The sequence below is a fragment of the Oncorhynchus kisutch genome, linkage group LG20, assembly GCF_002021735.2.
Source record: "Oncorhynchus kisutch isolate 150728-3 linkage group LG20, Okis_V2, whole genome shotgun sequence".
NCBI classification, from domain to species: Eukaryota; Metazoa; Chordata; class Actinopteri; order Salmoniformes; family Salmonidae; genus Oncorhynchus; species Oncorhynchus kisutch.
Genome location: NC_034193.2, coordinates 28,850,284 through 28,869,191, shown reverse-complemented (window position 1 = coordinate 28,869,191; position 18,908 = coordinate 28,850,284). Strand labels below are relative to the sequence as shown.

General features: G+C 41.0%; 1 protein-coding gene across 1 annotated transcript; it reads left to right on the top strand.

The window, feature by feature from the left end:
• Positions 1–9,476: 9,476 nt before the first annotated feature.
• Positions 9,477–18,208, top strand: nif3l1 (NIF3 NGG1 interacting factor 3-like 1 (S. cerevisiae)). Its single transcript, XM_020453939.2, has 7 exons — positions 9,477–9,583; positions 10,718–11,340; positions 12,274–12,430; positions 12,535–12,658; positions 13,435–13,573; positions 14,692–14,775; positions 17,685–18,208. Exons 2-7 carry the CDS (start codon positions 10,728–10,730, stop codon positions 17,867–17,869), a joined length of 1,302 nt encoding a protein of 433 aa, XP_020309528.1. The 5' UTR covers positions 9,477–9,583; positions 10,718–10,727; the 3' UTR covers positions 17,870–18,208.
• The last annotated feature ends 700 nt before the right edge of the window (positions 18,209–18,908 follow it).

Below are 18,908 nucleotides of genomic sequence, written 5' to 3'. Positions count from 1 at the left end.
GATGCGTGACAGACTGGGCAGGTTATCAGACCGGGTTGACAGCTGGGGCGCGATGGCTTAGAGCACCAATTAACAAAAGTGATGTGACACCCTCGCAGAACACCGTTTCCAGACCTAATAATTGATTTGCAATTCTGTCAAACAGGCGATCTAGAAAATACAGCTGTGTCGAAAGTGCATACACCATAGGCCTCGTACTACAGTGTCAAATTGTGGATTCATACTGAGGTAGAAAATAATACACTTCTGTGATTTTAGTGAGCTTTGAAAAGGGATGCACTCCTACAGCTGCGTCAGAATGTTGCTGCGCAGATTTTTGTCACAGTGTTGGGATGGATCCCTAGGAGTCCCTTGCAGGTGCACTATAACATAGTGCACTATAACATATTATAACATGATATTAAATAAGTTGTTCCACTATACTTGCTTAAGTGTAAAGTTTCATGATATCAACATTTGCAGGAGAGAGAGCGAGAGACAGAGAGAGAAATTTACATTTCAACTGGCATTTTTTGGCGCATTTTAAAGTCAAAAACTTGATTTTCCCGTGTTTGATATATATTTCCACGTTATGAGGTTGGAATAATAAAGGGAAATTGTGAAAATTATAATAATGCCCTTTGAAAGAGCTGTTTGAAAAGACCGCCTGAAATTTCAGCCTGTTTTGGTGGGATGGAGTTTTGGCCTGCCTGGGGATAACACATTGGCCCTTTAAGAATGAAATATCAAGCAATTACACAGCCAGATGACAAAGTCCATAATCCAAGTCCCTGATATAAAAAAACAACACAACTATAATACTGAACAAAATGTGGGATTAATCATTTAGGGGGGAGGGGGGAGATAAAAAATGCTGTAATGCTGATGGCGTGAGCCCTCTAACATCCAGGGCAGGCTTCACTTTCATTAATCCAAATTAATCTTTCTTGCTCGCACTCTCTCTCTCTCGCTCTCTCTCGTGTCCCAAATGGCACCGTATTCCCTATATAGTGCATTTCTATAATGCACTACCATTGGGGGATAGATTTTCTTTCTGCTCCCTGTCAATTCCAACATGCCTGGCTACAGTAGTTTATAGTGAGTCCAACCCTTACGCTCTTAGGGTCTAATCTCCTGTATCCCTGAAGCCTCTTTCTCTTTCCCTCTCTCCCTTTCCGTGTGTCCGGATTGAATTCCCTTTAAACGACTCCATTTCCTGTTAATACTTCTGAGAACGGATCATCTGAGTTTTTATTTTATTTTTTACCTATGACCATCCGTTCAGGGGTGTGAATACTTACACTACCGTTCAAAAGTTTGGGGTCACTTAGAAATGTCCTTGTTTTCCATGAAAACATACATGAAATTAGTTGCAAAATGAATAGGAAATATAGTCAAGACGTACGTTGACAAAGTTATATATAATGAGTTTTAATTGAAATAATAATTATGTCCTTCAAACTTTCGTCAAATAATCCTCTATTTGCAGCAATTATAGCCTTGCAGACCTTTGGCATTCTAGCTGTCAATTTGTTTCGGTAATCTAAAGAGATTTCATCCCATGCTTCCTGAAGCACCGCCCACAAGTTGAATTGCTTGATGGGCACATTTTACGTACCATTACATACGGTCAAGCTGTTCCCACAACAGCTCAATAGGGTTGAGGTCCAGTGACTGGCCAGTCTGCTGTCCAGTGTCTGTGTTCTTTTGCCCATCTTAATCTTTTATTTTTATTGGCCAGTCTGAGATATGGCTTTTTCTTTGCAACTCTGCCTAGAAGGCCAGAATCCCGGAGGCGCCTCTTCACTGTTGATGTTGAGACTGGTGTTTTGCGGGTACTATTTAATGAAGCTGCCAGTTGAGGACTTGTGAGGCGTCTTATTCTCAAACTAGACATGGTTTCTGATAATGGGCCTCTGTACGCCTATGTAGATATTCCATAAAAAATCTGCCGTTTACATCTACAATAGTAATTTACAACATTAACAATGTCTACATTGTATTTCTGATCAATTTGATAATATTTTAATGGGCAATTTTTTACAATTTCTTTCAAAAACAAGGACATTTCTAGGTGACCCCTAACATTTGAACGTTAGTGCATGTAAAAGAGATATTTCCGTATTTCATTTTCAATACATTTGTAAAAAAAGGGTTAGGGTTAGGGTTAGGGAGAAAAATAAGTTTTCACTATGGGGTATTGTGTGTAGATGGGTGAGAGAGAAAAATGTATTTAATCCATTTTGAATTCAAGCTGTAACACAACTAAATGTGGAATAAGTCAAGGGGTATGAATACTTTATGAAGGCACTGTATACACACTATATACTGTACACACTCAAACACACACTACACTGACACTTTCACACAAAACCCACACACATCCACATACACTGCATGCGCACACACACACATAACACACACATGTATACCAACAACACACATACACACAGACACACACATACGCATACCGAAACAACACAAACACACATAAACACACACTTTTACACTTATTATATGCTGCTGCTACTCTATTCTTCATTTTACTTGTATTACTATCTATCCTGAGTTAATAATTACACTGTATTGTATTCGGCGCATGTGACAAATAAAATTTGATTTCATTTGATTTGAGCTCGTCCATTACATTTTTCCACCTTCACCAGCCTCCACTATTACGGTCAGTCTCTCACCAATAGAATAAAAGGAAGATCATTCATTAATGCAGTTCAGAGCAATGTGGAATGTTATGAAGGTCACACATCAATTTAGAGAAAGATTTTATGGGGCAACAGTGTTATATTTTTTTGTCTGAAATCGAGGTCCATCATTTATTTGATTTATTTATTATTTTATTTATTTATTTGCACCAAAGAAAACAGGTGATAAACAACAATACAGATGAACAATCTTACCTCATTTGCACTCCCTGTATATAGACTTTTTATTTTATTTTTCTACTTTATTATTGACTGTATGTTTTGTTTATTCCATGTGTAACTCCATGTGTGTTGTTGTATGTGTCGAATTGCTATGCTTTATCTTCGCCAGGTCGCAGTTGCAAATGAGAACTTGTTCTCAACTACCCTACCTGGTTAAATAAAGGTGAAATAAAAAATGTTAAATTATTATTATAATTTTTTAAACAGTGTGCAGGTGTGGTTGGAAGCCCAAGGGCTTATATACGAAAACCACACAACAACAAAAACTATATACAATATATATAGTACAAAAATACAAAAAGGTTTGTTAAAATAGATAACAAAACCTACTAATTATAAATGTATAAATGAATTCATCAGTAATCATGAAAAAAAACATTGTTTGGTTTAAATGTGTGTGTGCATGTGTGCATGTGAGTGTGTGAGAATTAGGCTATATGGAGGAGATAACTGAGTAGTATAGTTCATCAGGCTGACCCCCAGTCTTCGCTTGAAGTTATTGAGGGATGATGGTATTAAGAATTCCAGAGTATGGTACCTCTATATCTGATGGAGAATTGAATATGTGAGGTGCGGCAGTGGGGAGAGTGAAGATTATTGCAGTGTCTTGTGTTATATAGATGGATTTCAGAATTAACCTGAAAGAATCCATTGAAGGGTTTAGGTAAACCGTCTGGGAGGTATGAGTATTTGTAGATGAAAGCGCATCATTGGTGCACAGAAACAAAACTATATAGACAATTATATGTATATGTCACACCCTGATCTGTTTCACCTGTCCTTGTGATTGTCTCCACTTCCCTCCAGGGGAGCATTATAAGGAGACGTCATAAAGCATGGCTCTTCAGTCAACAATTTTTCAGAATTTTTCAGAATTTTTAGGATGACTGTGAACGTTCAAATGAAAGCTAGAAAATAAGCTTGCCTTGGAATTAGATAAATAATTTAACAACCTTTATGGCAATTTAACATTTTAGTAATCACAAGTGATATACTCATCTCTGGTAAATCTCAGGAAATGTGACTCTGGATCAACACTAGGGGTATTGCTGTGACCGTATTACTGCCACACCAGCGGTCACGAGTAATGAAGGCAGTCAAATTCCGCGTGACCATTTAGTCATGGTAATTAGGCTTCTCCAAGCTCTGATGCTGCTGTTGGTCTTTAGTAGCCTACCAAACTTGCTAACTGCCTGGCACTCAGCACTCTATTGTCCCTCTAATCACTCTGACATCAATGCAGCATTTCGTGGTGTCCAATTGGTAGTTACAGTCTTGTCTCATCACTGCAAAAATCAAGAGCCGTGCGTCCCCCGAAACATGACCCATTGCTTCTTGACACAATGCCCGCTTAACCCGGAAGCCAGCCACACCAATGTGTCAGAGGAAACAGCGTACACCTGGCAACCGTGTCAGCATGTATGCGCCCTGCCCGCCGCAGCAGTCGCTAGAGTGCAATGGGACAAGGACATCCCTGCCAGCCAAACCCTCCCCTAACCCGGACATTTGTGTGCCACCTCTGTCATTCTGCCCCTGAACAGGCAGTTAACCCACTGTTCCTAGGCCGTCATTGAAAATAAGAATGTGTTCTTAACTGACTTGCCTAGTTAAATAAAGGTTTTTAAAAAATATGAAGAAAGTGGACTTTGTCAGTTGTAGCATTGGTGATAAAAGGAAGTGCATAAGTGGATAAGAAAGATTGACATAATTGTTTCTGCAGCTGAACTCTTCCTGGGATTAAAAGATTGAACATCTGAGGACCTACATGAAGTACTGTCTTGTGCAGTCCCACCCTTTCAGGCCGCAGAACCTGAGCAGGGTATTTTAGCTTTCGAATTACTTAATGTATCTTTTTTTGTTGTTGTTTGTGTGGATGAATGATAATTTCCCTTCCCCGTATGGAATTTACTTTTCTCTTGTACATTGTTTTGCACCCCTGTTCAATTGACGGTGACAAGGCCCTCCCTCGCCCTCCTTTTGGCAAATCTGACCACGACCATCTTGCTCCTCCCTTCCTATAGGCAGAAACTCAAACAGGATGTACCCGTGCTAAGATCTATTCAACTCTGGTCTGACCAATTGGAATCCACGCTTCAAGATTGTTTTAATCACGCGGACTAGGACATGTTCCGGGTAGCCTCAGGGAATAATATTGATGTATATGCTGATTCAGTGAGTGAGTTTATAAGAAAGTGCATAGGAGATGTTGTACCCACTGTGACTATTAAAACCTACCCTAACCAGAAACTGTGAATAGATGGCGGCATTTGCGCAAAACTGAAAGCGCGAACGCCACATTTAACCATGGAAAGGTGACTGGGATTATGGCCGAATACAAACAGTGTAGTTATTCCCTCCGCATGGCAATCAAACAAGCGAAATGTCAGTATAGAGACAAAGTCGAGTCGCAATTCAACAGCTCAAACACGAGACATACACTACCGTTCAAAAGTTTGGGGTCACCTAGAAATGTCCTTGTTTTTGAAAGCAAAGCAAATTTTTGGTCCATTAAAATAACATCAAATTGATCAGAAATACTATGTAGACATAGTAATTTACAACATTAACAATTGTAGCTGGAAGTGTCTGATTTTTGTAAATGGAATATCTACATAGGCGTACAGAGGCCCATCATCAGCAACCATCACTCCTGTGTTCCAATGGCACGTTGTGTTAGCTAATCCAAGTTTATCATTTTAAAAGGCTAAATGATCATTCGAAAACTCTTTTGCAATTATGTTAGCACAGCTGAAAACTTTTGTCCTGATTAAAGAAGCAATAAAACTGGACTTCTTTAGACTAGTTGAGTATCTGGAGCATCAGCATTTGTGGATTCGATTACAGACTCAAAATGACTAGAAACAAATAACTTTCTTCTGAAACTTGTCAGTCTATTCTTGTTCTGAGAATTTAAGGCTATTCCAAGATCTTGTACAACGCTGTGTACTACTCCCTTCACTGAACAGTGCAAACTGTTTCTAACCAGAATAGAAGGAGGAGTGGGAGGCCCCGGTGCACAACTGAGCAAGAGGACAAGTACATTAGAGTGTCTAGTTTGAGAAACAGATGCCTCACAAGTCCTCAACTGGCAGCTTCATTAAATAGTACTCGCAAAACACCAGTCTCAACGTCAACAGTGAAGAGGCGACTCCGGGATGCTGGCCTTCTAGGCAGAGTTCCTCTGTCCAGTGTCTGTGTTCTTTTGCCAATCTTAATCTTTTCTTTTTATTGGCCAGTCTTTTTCTTTGCAACTCTGTCTAGAAGGCCAGCATCCTGGAGTCGCCTCTTCACTGGACTTCACTGAATACCACTTCCGTATTGCGCAAGTCAATGGTACTTCCTGTTTTAGTTTTTGCTTGAAAGCAGAAGAATCAGGAGGACGGAATTATGGTCAGATTTTCCAGATGGAGGGCGACTAGAACCTGATCTAATATCTCTGGAGAGACCTGAAAATAGCTGTGCAGTGACGCTCCCCATACAACCTGACAGAGCTTGAGAGAATCTGCAGAGAAAGCAGAGCCCTGACCTCAACCCCATCGAACTCCTTTGGGTTGAATTGGAACACCGACTGAGAGCCAGGCCTAACCGCCTAACATCAGCGCCTAACTTCACTAATGTTTTTGTGGCTGAATGGAAGCAGGTCCAAGCAGAAATGTTACAGCTTCTAGTGGAAAGCCTTCCCAGAAGATTGGAGGCTGTTATAGCAGCAAAGGGGGACCAACTCCATAATAATGCCCATGATTTTGGATTGAGACGTTCGACAAGCAGGTGTCCACATACTTTTGGTCATGTAGCATAGCTAAAGGAGTGAGATGAGATGGTAGTGGATGTCCCACAGCCTGCAGTGAATTCCGTTCAGGAGAAAGATCCTGACACACTAACTGTGAAGAAGTGCATTGCACTACTGAAACTAATAAAAACTCTAAGAAGCTAGACATCATTTTAAAGGCGTGAAAAATACTTCTGGATCAGCCAAAATGTTACAAGGAATACTGACTGAATGAAGAGGTTCCCCCTCCCCATCCAGTAGGTGCACCATGCACCATTAACATTGTTTGCGGACCCGAAGAATAAGAAGAAGGCATTCCTAAAGTTATTCTTCCGGTATCAAAAGTCATTTCTGGACAGAGCGTGACTGAGGGGAACAGGGTCTGAGCAAGCGAATCGAGGAATCCGTGAGAAAGGGAGCACACTTGTTTGAAATGGAAAAGCGTTGCGGTAGCTATTGATAAAGAATAACATCAAGACAAAGTAGCTGCTTTACAAGCGGGATGCACTGTTGAGCGTTACATCCCGAGGGGATTGTGCTGATTGTACAGAGATTGTGACAGCCAGTTAAATGGCGGTCCCTTGACAAGTCAAGAACAAGATGTATGTCAGGAGAAGTGCAGCATCATCATAACGAGACATATACTTGGAATATAGAGGAGCAATGGAGGGAAGGAGAGGCAGAGGTGGGAAAAAATGGTGAGAAAAAAGGAGATGGTTTGTTAAAGAAGAATGGTAGAAAGTGGAAGCAGAGTGCGTTGAAGACAGGTGGAGAAATGGAAGTGAATGAGGGCGAAGTATCTGAGTTCATAGGTTTGGGGAAGTTCTTGGAGCCCGAGGCTTGCACTGAGGGTCAGGATAAAGATGAGTCTTTGACAGTAGTTACGTTTTTGGAAAAAGTGGACCCTTTCCTTTTGGCTGATCCATTTGTGGTTTCAGGGTGGGTAAAAACAGTTGGATGCTGTGGAATAGGCGAGGGAAACGAGAAGTGGCCTTGTGATAATTGTTTGTGTTTCTGCTGGTCAGAGGGAGCAGGCACTCCATGTTAAACGAATGGGGGCAAGAGATATGAACGGGTTTGCTCTCAAGAAAAGGGCACCATTAAAAGGAGAGATTACTGGGGTAGCGGTAAATGTGAAAGCTGACCAACTGAAGGGGAAGATTCCCGGTGTTTGTGATGCTCGTCATTTGGTGTGACGCAGACTGGGTGGAAGAGTGGAGAAACAGAAGAGTCATTGTCTGTTCTTTTGCCCGACAAAGTTATGTTAGGATATATAAGTTATCCTGTATGAGGTTTTGTGCCAAATACATTACATTGTTACAAGTGCCAAGCTTATGGGCATGTGGCAGCAGTGTGTAGGAGGGAGATTCCTAGGTATGAGAAGTGTGCAGAAGAGTACGAGACAAAGGAAGGTGTAGCATTGGGGAAAGTAGTGTTATGTGTTAATTGTAGGGGTGCCCATGGGGCTGGGCATCAGAAATGTCCTGTGTGAGAGAGGCAGGTTGAGGTTTCCAGGGTTAGACTAGTGCAGAAGTTGTCATATGCAGTGAAGAAAGTAGAGGAAGATGGGTCAAGGGGGAGGGATCCTGAGAGGAGTGGTCTGAGTATTCGATCTGTACCAGTACAGAGGGATAAACCAACAAGTGATACATGTTTCAGTAAGATTGAATTTTTGGCATTTAAGCAATGGTTATCAACTGTTCTGCAGGGATGGAACGTAAGTTGCAGAAAATAGAGGTTGAAGTGGCGGCTGCAGAGGTATTTTGGTGTGCGAGACTTGACATCAGAAGAGTTACAGGGTGTGTTAAGTGGTGGTGTTCCTTCCTTTCAGGTTGTTGGCCTGAAGTAGCACTAAATAGATTGAAATAGTGGAGTATTTTACTTATTTATTTTATTTCACCTTTATTTAACCAGGTAGGCCAGTTGAGAACAAATTCTCATTTACAACTGCGACCTGGCCAAGATAAAGCAAAGCAGTGCTACAAAAACAACAGAGTTACGCATAAACAAACATACCGTCAATAACACAATAGAAAAATATATGTACAGTGTGTGCAAATGTAGAAGAGTAGGGAGGTAAGGCAATAAATAGGTCATAGATGTGAAATATTTACAATTTTGCATTAACACTGGAGTGATAGATGTGTAGATGATTATGTGCAAGTAGAGATACTGGCGTGCAAAAGAACAAAAAGATAAATAACAATATGGGGATGAGGTAGTTGGGTGTGCTATTTACAGATTGGCTGTGTACAGGTATAGTGATTGGTAGGCTGCTCTGACAGCTGATGCTTAAAGATATAAGACTCCAGCTTCAGTGATTTTTGCAATTCGTTCCAGTCATTGGCAGCAGAGAACTGGAAGAAAAGGCGGACAAAGGAAGTTTTACTAGCATTTAAAAGCAGTTGGAGGACACGGAAGGAGTGTTGTATGGCATTGCTGCTCGTCTGGAGGTTTGTTAACACAGTGTCCAAAGAAGGACCAGAAGTATACGGAATGGTGTTGTCTGAGTAGAGGTGGATCAGAGAATCACCAGCAGCAAGAGTGACATCATTGATATATACTGAGAAAAGAGTCAGCGAGACTCTTTTCAGAGACTACCAGAGGTCCGGACAACAGGCTCTCTGATTTGACACACTGAGAGGTAGTTGGTGACCCAGGCGAGGCAGTCATTTGAGAAAATGTTATCATTATTATTATTTTTGGTGTAGTGTTAGATGGTTGGGGATTTGTATTTTTTATTTATTTTTTATTTAAAATGTTTCAAGCAAAGCATATGGGAGTTATACTCCAGTCTAGTAGGTGGCAGTAATGCAACATTTATTGGATGCCAACTGCGGTTAAACCTCATCGAAGAAGAAGGTAACTGCAATAGCTGGCTCTCTCTCCACCAGTAAGTGCTGTTACCATGCTTGCATTTCCAATTCATAGTTTTTGCCTATTAATTGGAAACTTACGTTTAAAATGTAACGTATGAATCACACCAGTCTGAACATGCAAACAGAAACACCTTTGTTTGTTGGTAGCTAGCGTATTGCTGTGGGCCCTGTTCCAGGTTGGGAGCCAGCTATGTAATGTTAGCGAAGCTATTATAAATGCCTCTTAAGTTACTTTACCTAGCTAGTTTGTGGAGTTGCTCTGGCTCATATTCGTGTGATTTAAATTACTTCGATTCTAACGTTACCTTGGCCATTAAACCCGTGCAGTTGATTTAATTTGTAAACAATGCACCTTAACTATGCACAAAATGGCAACAGCAGCCATTGCAATCCAAACCTATTAGCTAGCCTACTAAATGTAGCTAGAACAGTGCACCTTAGCAGTGGTGTAACGTACTACTTAAGTCGTTTTTGAGGGTATCTGTACTTCACTTTACTATTTATATTTTTGACTACTTTTACCACATTCCTAAAGAAAATAATGTAGTTTTTATTCCATACATTTTCCTTGACACCCAAAAGTAATCGTTACAGTTTGAATGCTAAGTAGGATAGGGAAGTGGTCCAATTCACGCACTTATCAACCATCCCTTGTGATCCATACTGGCTCAGATCTGGCGAACTCATTTAACACACACAATTCGTTTGTAAATTATGTTGGAGTGTGCCTCTGGCTATCCGTGAAAAAGAAAATAAAATGTTACCGTCTGGTTAGTCTAATATAAGGAATTTTAAATAATTTATACTTTTACTTTTGATACTTAAGTATATCTTAAACCAAATACTTTTAGACTTTTACTCAAGTAGAATTTTACTGGGTGACTTTTACTTGAGTCGTTTCTAATTAAGGTATCTTTACTTTTACTCAAGTATGACAATTGGGTACTTTTTCCACCACTGCATTTGAATGGGAGTTTTGACACATATTGACAATTGGCCTTTTAAATAATAGATGACAAGACTGATAGGTGACAAGATAAACCGTTCATGATGTTTTAAGAAAATGCAGCCTATTTGTTGCAGATGAACCTTGCTCTTGGATGCAAACAATATTTATTCATATCAAATGAACTCTCTTTTGCACACAGGTCTACACTAATGTTGACTGGATACAAGAATGTTTTCCAGAGAATTCTGTCATTGACCTGCAGAAGGAGCTACCACGAAAGCATCTCTCAAACACTCGCTTGTTCCACTTTCTCTTCTCACTCCAAATTGTCTGCCCTTCGCTCATCCTTTTTTTCTGACCCCTCTCATTGTAATAGTAGGTCTTATCAGCTTTCTACCCATCTCCATCTCTGTCATTGCTACTCTTTTTCGTGCTCCCTTTCCCACTCTTCTCGTACAACAGGTCCAATGGATTTAAAGGAGGTTCTCAAGGTTCTGGAGGAGCTCGCCCCTCTATCACTGGCAGAGTCCTGGGATAACGTTGGCTTATTAGTTGAGCCCATTAAATGTCGGCCTATCAAAACCATCCTGTTAACCAATGACCTGACCGATTCTGTCATGTCGGAAGCAGAGGCCATGAACTGCGATCTCATCATCTCTTACCACCCCCCGCTGTTTCATCCAATCAAGTGCTTGGTTTCAAAGAACTGGAAGCAGCGATTGGCTATCCGGGCGATTACTGCTGGAATAGCAGTGTTTTCTCCTCACACCTCTTGGGACAGCGTCAAAGGAGGCGTGAATGACTGGCTGGCTGGAGGAGTTGGTAAGAGACTGCCGTCAGTGTTTCCCCTAGCTTTATAATAAGCAAAGTGGACTGGTGTAGCTCTGTTTTGGGCTTCAACAACTGCTCAATATTGTAAACTTTGGTGTGAGAGGTCCTGGATGTTATGCTGCTTTGTTGGTCCATTATGGTAAAGGAGAAACTGGTTTTAAGTATGGTGAGTATGAAAAAAGTGGTATAATAGCCTATAGTATTCCCAAATTGGGTTGTTGTTCACTTACTATCAAATCAAATATTGCTTATGTAGCCGATGTGAAATTGCTAGCTAGTTAGCGGTGGTGCTTCAATCGGTGACGTCACTTGCTCTGAGACCTTGAAGTAGTGGTTCCCCTTGCTCTGCAAGGGCCGTGGCTTTTGTGGAGCGATGGGTAACGATGCTTCGAGGGTGACTCTTGACGTGTGCAGAGCGTCCCTGGTTCGCGCCCAGGTCGGGGCGAGGGGACGGACGTAAAGTCTATACTGCTACACTTAGGCTATAAGATTGAGTGCTTTATTATAACTGGGACCTTTTACACTCAGGATATGCGCTATGAAAGTGACACATAATTTTCCAAGAAATCGTTTTTGAACTTTTGCATGCTTTTTGAATGGTCGTCAATGGGCAAAAACGTAGCGCAATGGCCTTGAGCTCAAAAAACCCCAAAAGGCATCTGGCAGATGTAAACTCATCCACAAATATAGTTTTATATATCTTAAATGACCGTGTTTTCACAAATTGTATTATAATTGTCAAGCCCAATCCAAATATTAGGGTAGGATGATGTCACTTTCACAGTTTATTGAAGATGTGTATAGAGTCATATTTGTTCTACTCAAATTATCTGAATGTTCTGGAGTGTTCTCCCCACCTGAAAAGTTCATGATGTTTGAAAAGCACTGCGGAGTAACGAGTGCTGTTTCTGTTGTCTTGCTCAGGGAGTGGCAAAGTTTCAGTGTTGAGTCAATCCTTCAGTAGCGCCCCCCAGAGCCACAAACTGGAGTTTACAGCCAGGAGTCTGGAGGAGCTCAACACCATCATGGCAGAACTGAAGGGGACGAATAGCGGTGTCAATTTACAGCACACAGCTGTCAGGTACTGGATACTCTGTCAGTTTGTGTGTGCGTGCTTAAATCTGTATACACCTCTTCACTGTTGTTTACACTGTTACTGTACATATCTCCTCCATCTGGCTCTAGCTCCGAAACTGATGGCTTCTTCATTAGTCTGATCTGTCCAGACTCAGGGCTGACCCCCAGTGTTCAAACTCTATTACAACATGCCACTCCCAGCCAGTCTCTCAGTATCCTTCAAGTAAAACAGGTATAGTACTGCTGCTAGCCTGGTCCCAGATCTGTTTGTGCTGTATAGCCATCTCCTATGGTCATTGTCATGGGAAATATGACCATAGCAGTTGGCAAAACAGCACAAACAGATATTGGGCCATATGTATCCAGCATATTACACCGTAAACACACAAAGTGGACAGTTTGGTCGGAGTGCTGATTTTAAGATCATTTTTATGATTTTTCATTTTTAAGATCACAATGGCTGATTATTTTTTTCACTAATTGGTATTTTGACCAATCAGATCAATTCTGAAAAATATCTGATGTTAAAGAACAAATTAGTGGAAAAGATATTAGAATTGGGCTACCTGTGTCAACGCAAGATAAGATTACATGGAAAGGGGGAAGCAGACTGTATATCAGCATGCTTGACAGGGATTAACATTTAAAGGAGTTTTTTTTTTGGTTGCCTGAAGTTTGGTTGTTTTAACTTATTTTATCACCTGTCCAATGGGGCAACCTCAGAGCAGGCCCCAGGCAATAGGACAACCCTTAATGTGCTTGATAAATATCTCCTGGGATCATATTCCTGCTATCCTGAATCAATAGGCTTAGCTTGCCACAGAGTGAATAGGACTGGAATTGAACTTCAATGAATTTTACTAAATATTTTCACTCTTTTTACGTGTGACATCTTATTCATTAGTGCACACTAGCAAAACAAAAAGTTCAGGCAGTCCCTCCCTGTTTGTCTGTTTTATTCCTCTTGGTGCCTAGTGAATACGACCCTTTCTGTTTCTCACCCTGTAGCGTCCTCTCCCAGGCTACGGCCAAGGGCGACTAAGTGTTTTGGATGAGCCCGTAACTGTGGCGGCAGCCGTCCAGCAAATGAAATCACACCTGGGTTTGAATCACCTTCGACTGGCCCTCGGAGCCCAGCAAACTTTAGGTGAGTGAGAAGGCTAAACAAACATCTGTCTTCCTTTTTGTTACCGGATTACTAACTTGGATGCGTTCCAAATGGCACACTATTCCCTATATAGTGCCCTGGTCAAAAGTAGCTATAAAGTAGTGACAGGAGGATACCAATTTCACGATACGTGTTTTTCTTTAGGAAAACAGCCCTAATGTCATTGTTGTCATCCAGAGTCACATTTTATTTATTTTTCGATATAGCACGCAATATTTTACATACAGCAGGTTTTTTCTGTTTTAATGTTTGCCATGGAAAAAATATTGCGATACTGGTATCGTCCCAGCCTTACTATAAAGAGAATAGGGTGCCGTTTGGGACACACGCCATGTCTTTCAAATATACTGAACAAAGATTTTACTGAATTACAGTTCATAAAAGGAAATCAGCCGATTGAAATAAATAAATAATTCCATAATCTATGGATTTCTTCATGACTGGGCATGACGGCATAGACCCATCCCACTTGGCAACCAGGCCAACCCACTGGGTTGGCCAATCAGAATGGGTTTTTCCCCCACAAAAGGGCTTCATTACAGGTTGGGAAGCCAGTTGGATGTACTGACAAATTCTCTAAAATGAACGTTGAAGGCAGCTTATGGTAGAGAAATTAACATTCAATTATCTGGCATCAGCTCTCTTGGACATTACTGCAGTCAGCATGCCAATTCCACGCTCCTTCAAAACTTGAGACAGTTTTGGCATTGTTGTACGACAAAAATGCAAATTTTCTGGCCTTTTATTGTCCCCAGCACAAGGTACACCTGTGTAATGATCGTGCTGTTTAATCAGCTTCTTGATATGCCACACCTATCAGGTGGGTGGATTATCTTGGCAAAGGAGAAATGCTCACTAACAACGATATAAACAAAATTGTGCTCAAAATTTGAGGGAAATAGGCTTTTTGTGCCCATGGACATTTTCTGGGATCTTTTATTCCGGCTCATGAAACATGGGACCAACACTTCACATGTTGGGTTTATATATATTTTTTGTGTATATATATATATATATTCGCTGCAATAAGTATATTATGTTGACAGCTAGTGAGGGGCTGAGAGGATAACGTAATTGTATGTGATTGTTCATTTTAGAGTCCATTGTAAGCACTGTGGCAGTGTGTGCTGGGTCCGGAGGTTCAGTATTGAATGGAGTGAAAGCAGACCTCTACATCACAGGTACATTCGCTATAAAACGCCAGCTGATAGAATCAAAACAAATACGGTCAAGAATACTGAACAATTTATTTTGCATATACAGTGCCTTCGGGAAGTATTCAGACCCCTTGACTTTTTCCACATTTTGTTACGTTAGCCTTATTTTAAAATATATATTTTAAGATCCTCAGCAATCTACACACACCACCACATAATGGCAAAGCAAAAACAGGATTTGATAATTTTGGGGAAATATTAAAAATAAAAACGGATACCTTATTTACATAAGTCTTCAGACACTATGCTATGAGACTCGAAATTGAGCTCAGGTGCATCCTGTTTCCATTGATCATTCTTGAGATGTTTCTACCACTTTATTGGAGTCCACCTGTGGTAAATTCAATTGATTGGACAGGATTTGGAAAGGCACACATCTGTCTAGAGTACCAGTCAAAATGTGGACACACCTATTCATTCAAGGGTTTACTTTATTTTTACAAATTTTCTACATTGTTGAATAAGTGAATACATTAAAACTATGAAATAACACATGTAATCCTGTAGTAACCAAAAAAGTAAGTGTTAAACAAATCAAAATATGAGATTCTTCAAAATAGCTACCCTTTGCCTTGATGACAGCTTTGCACACTCTTGGCATTCTCTCAACCAGCTTCACCTGGAATGCTTTTCCAACAGTCTTGAAGGAGTTCCCTTGTTGGCTGCTTTTCCTTCACCCTGCTGTCCAAACCATCTCAATTGGGTTGAGGTCAGGTGATTGTGGAGGCCAGGTCATCTGATGCAGCACTCCATCACTTTCCTTCTTGGTCAAATAGCCCTTACACAGCCTGGAGGTGTGTTGGGTCATTGTCCTGTTGAAAAACAAATGATAGTCCCACTAAGTGCAAACCAGATGGGATGGCATATTGCTGCAGAATGCTTTGGTAGCCATGCTGGTTAAGTGTGCCTTGAATTCTAAATAAATCATTGTCACCAGCAAAGCACTCCCACACCACCACCTCTATGCTTTTTGACCGAGACTTGCGCTCGAGTACCGCTTGGTAGCAGAGAGAACAGTATGACTAGGGTGGCTGGAGTCTGACCATTTTTAGGGCCTTCGTCTGACAGCCTGGTATAGAGGTCCTGGATGGCAGGAAGCTTGGTCCCAGTGATGTACACATGCAGAGATCATCTGTGGTTGGAACCAAAAATCTCAAATTTGGACTCAGACCAAAGGACAGATTTTCACCGGTCTAATGTCCATTAGTCGTGTTTCTTGGCCCAAGCAAGTCACTTATTATTGGTGTCCTTTAGTAGTAGTTTATTTGCAGCAATTCGACCATGAAGGCCTGACTCACACAGTCTCCTCTGAACAGTTGATGTTGAGATGTCTGTTACTTGAACTCTGAAGCATTTATTTGGGTTGCAATTTGAGGCTGGCAACTATTGAACTTATCCTCTGCAGCAGAGGTAACTCTGGGTCTTCCTTTCCTGTGGCGGTCCTCATGAAAGCCAGTTTCATCACAGCACCATCATAGCACATAGCACATGGTTTTTGTGACTGCACTTGAAGAAACGTTCAAAGTTCTTGAAATTTTCCGCATTGACTGACCTTTGTCTTGAAGTAATGGACTCTCGTTTCTCTTTGCTTATTTGAGCTGTTCTTGCTCTAATATGGACTTGGTCTTTTACCAAATAGGGCTGTATTCCACCCCTACCTTGTCACAAAACAAATGATTGGCTCAAACGCATTGAGGTAAGAAATTCCACAAATTAATTAACAAATTGAAATGCATTCCACGTGACTACCTCATGAAGCTGGTTGAGATAATGTCAAGAGTGTGCAAAGCTGTCAAGGCAAAGGGTGGCTACTTTGAAGAATCTCAAATATAAAATATTTTGATTTGTTTAACACTTTTTTTGGTTACTACATGATGCCATATGTTATTTCATAGTTTGTCTTCACTATTATTCTACAATGTAGAAAATACTAAAAATAAAGAAAAACCCTTGACTGAGTAGGTGTGTCCAAACTTTTGATTGGTACTTTTATATAAGGTCCCACAGTTGACAGTGCATGTCAGCAAAAACCAAGCCATGAGGTGGAAGGAATTTTCCGTAGAGCTCCAAGACAGGATTGTGTCGAGGCACAGATCTGGGGTTCCTCTGTGGAGAGGGCAGAACCTTCCAGAAGGACAACCATCTCTGCAGCACCACCAATCAGGCCTTTATGGTGGAGTGGCCATACGGAAGTCACGCCTCAGTAAAAGGCACATGACAGCCCACTTGGAGTTTTTCAAAAGGCACAAAATGGACTCTCAGACCATGAGAAACAAGATGTTCTGGTCTGATGAAACCAAGATTGAACAATTTGGCCTGAATGCCAAGCGTCACTTCTGGAGAGAACCTGGCACCATCCCTACAGTGAAGCATGGTGGTGGCAGAATCATACATGATTTTAACCGGTCTCCTCCCCTTCATCTCCACTGATTTGAAGTGGATTTAACAGGTGACATCAAAAAAGGATCATAGCTTTCACCTGGTCAGTCTGCCATGGAAAGTGCAGTTTTGTATACTCGGTGTACATGCAATGCATTCCAGTGTTTAATTGCTATATTGTAATTACTTCACCACCATGGCCTATTTAATGCCTTAACTTACCTCATTTGCACTCACTGTATATAGACTTGTTTTCTTTTGTTCTACTATATTATTGACTGTATGTTTTGTTTATTCCATGTGTAACTCTGTGTTGTTATATGTCGAATTGCCATGCTTTATCTTGGCCTGGTCGTAGTTGCAAATGAGAACTTGTTCTCAACTAGCCTACCTGGTCACAGCCTACCTACACACACACACACACACACACACACTTTTACTTGACTTGTCTTTAAATGTCCAGACATTTACCTCTGACCTCATTTCTCCCTCAGGTGAGATGTCCCATCACGAGGTCCTGGACTCCGTCGCTGCGGGTGCCAGTGTGATCCTCAGTGACCATAGCAACAGCGAGCGTGGTTTCCTGGCCGTGTTCAAGAAGAGGCTGGCAGGGCATCTGTCCAACTCTATTACCGTGGCGCTGTCACAGGCTGACAGGGACCCCCTGGAGGTGGTCTGAGATGCTTAGTTTTTCCCCAACTGGCAGCCCACAGGCCGAATCTATTCCGCAGGTGGCTTTCTTAGCAAATAATTAATAAATTCATATTTAGACATAAGGCTGTAAAAACAAGGAAATCAACTCGAAGTGATTTTTTTTGGGGGGGGGGGAGGTGTAATCTGTTCAAGGTTTGAAATGATTTAGAGTGAAATATATGTTTGGGCTTCTTCCTGTCTATTTGCAGTCTACAAATGATTTGTAATTATGTTCCAACCTTCCCGATCATCCCCTCAAGGAAAAAAATAGGACTGTGTTTGAATCTAGTTGATGATCTCTGCATTAAAGGATTTAATAAGGAAATGCAGGACTAATGTATACATCTGAATAAGGTAATCCTTTGGGTGATATTCAAAGTATGCATCTACAGTAGTGGTCACCACAGCATTCCTAGTCAATCACCAAACAATGTAAAAAAAAAATATATAAATCCTTGCATTCCTATTTTTTAAAATTCCTTTTGCACCATTGGTGGTAGGTGCACTTGATTCAGAAGTCCCAGCGCCAGGGAAAGGTAGTGTTCCCATTTTGAACTACTTCATGTGTCTGAAGGTAGATCCACATACCCAGCAGGCCCAGAGAGCAAATCAAGTGCACCTATAGGCCTATCACTGTCCAATCAGATAGCTCAGATCACTGTCTGCAGTTTCCTCGCCATAGACTGGAAAAAAAAAAAATCTGCCTCGAACGCACAGAAAAGTTGATACTGAGATTTCAAAACCATGACTAGAGACAAACAGCAGCTCTGCTGTATTCATTGAATGTTTAAGTTGTTATTCAGCACTGTCAACACTTTATAAGCCATAAAATGCGCATTCTCCTAACTTCCACATGCTGCAATTAATAAGTATAAAAGTGTTCCGATAAGCTTGCATTATTATTAGCGTCTTGTCTTTTAATAGAGGAATATTTCACGTTCTCTGGTCATAGGAGTAAAAACATGAATTATTGTATGAGGCAGGAATAATGCAGTGCGACTTGAGTTTCACCATCAGCTGGAAGA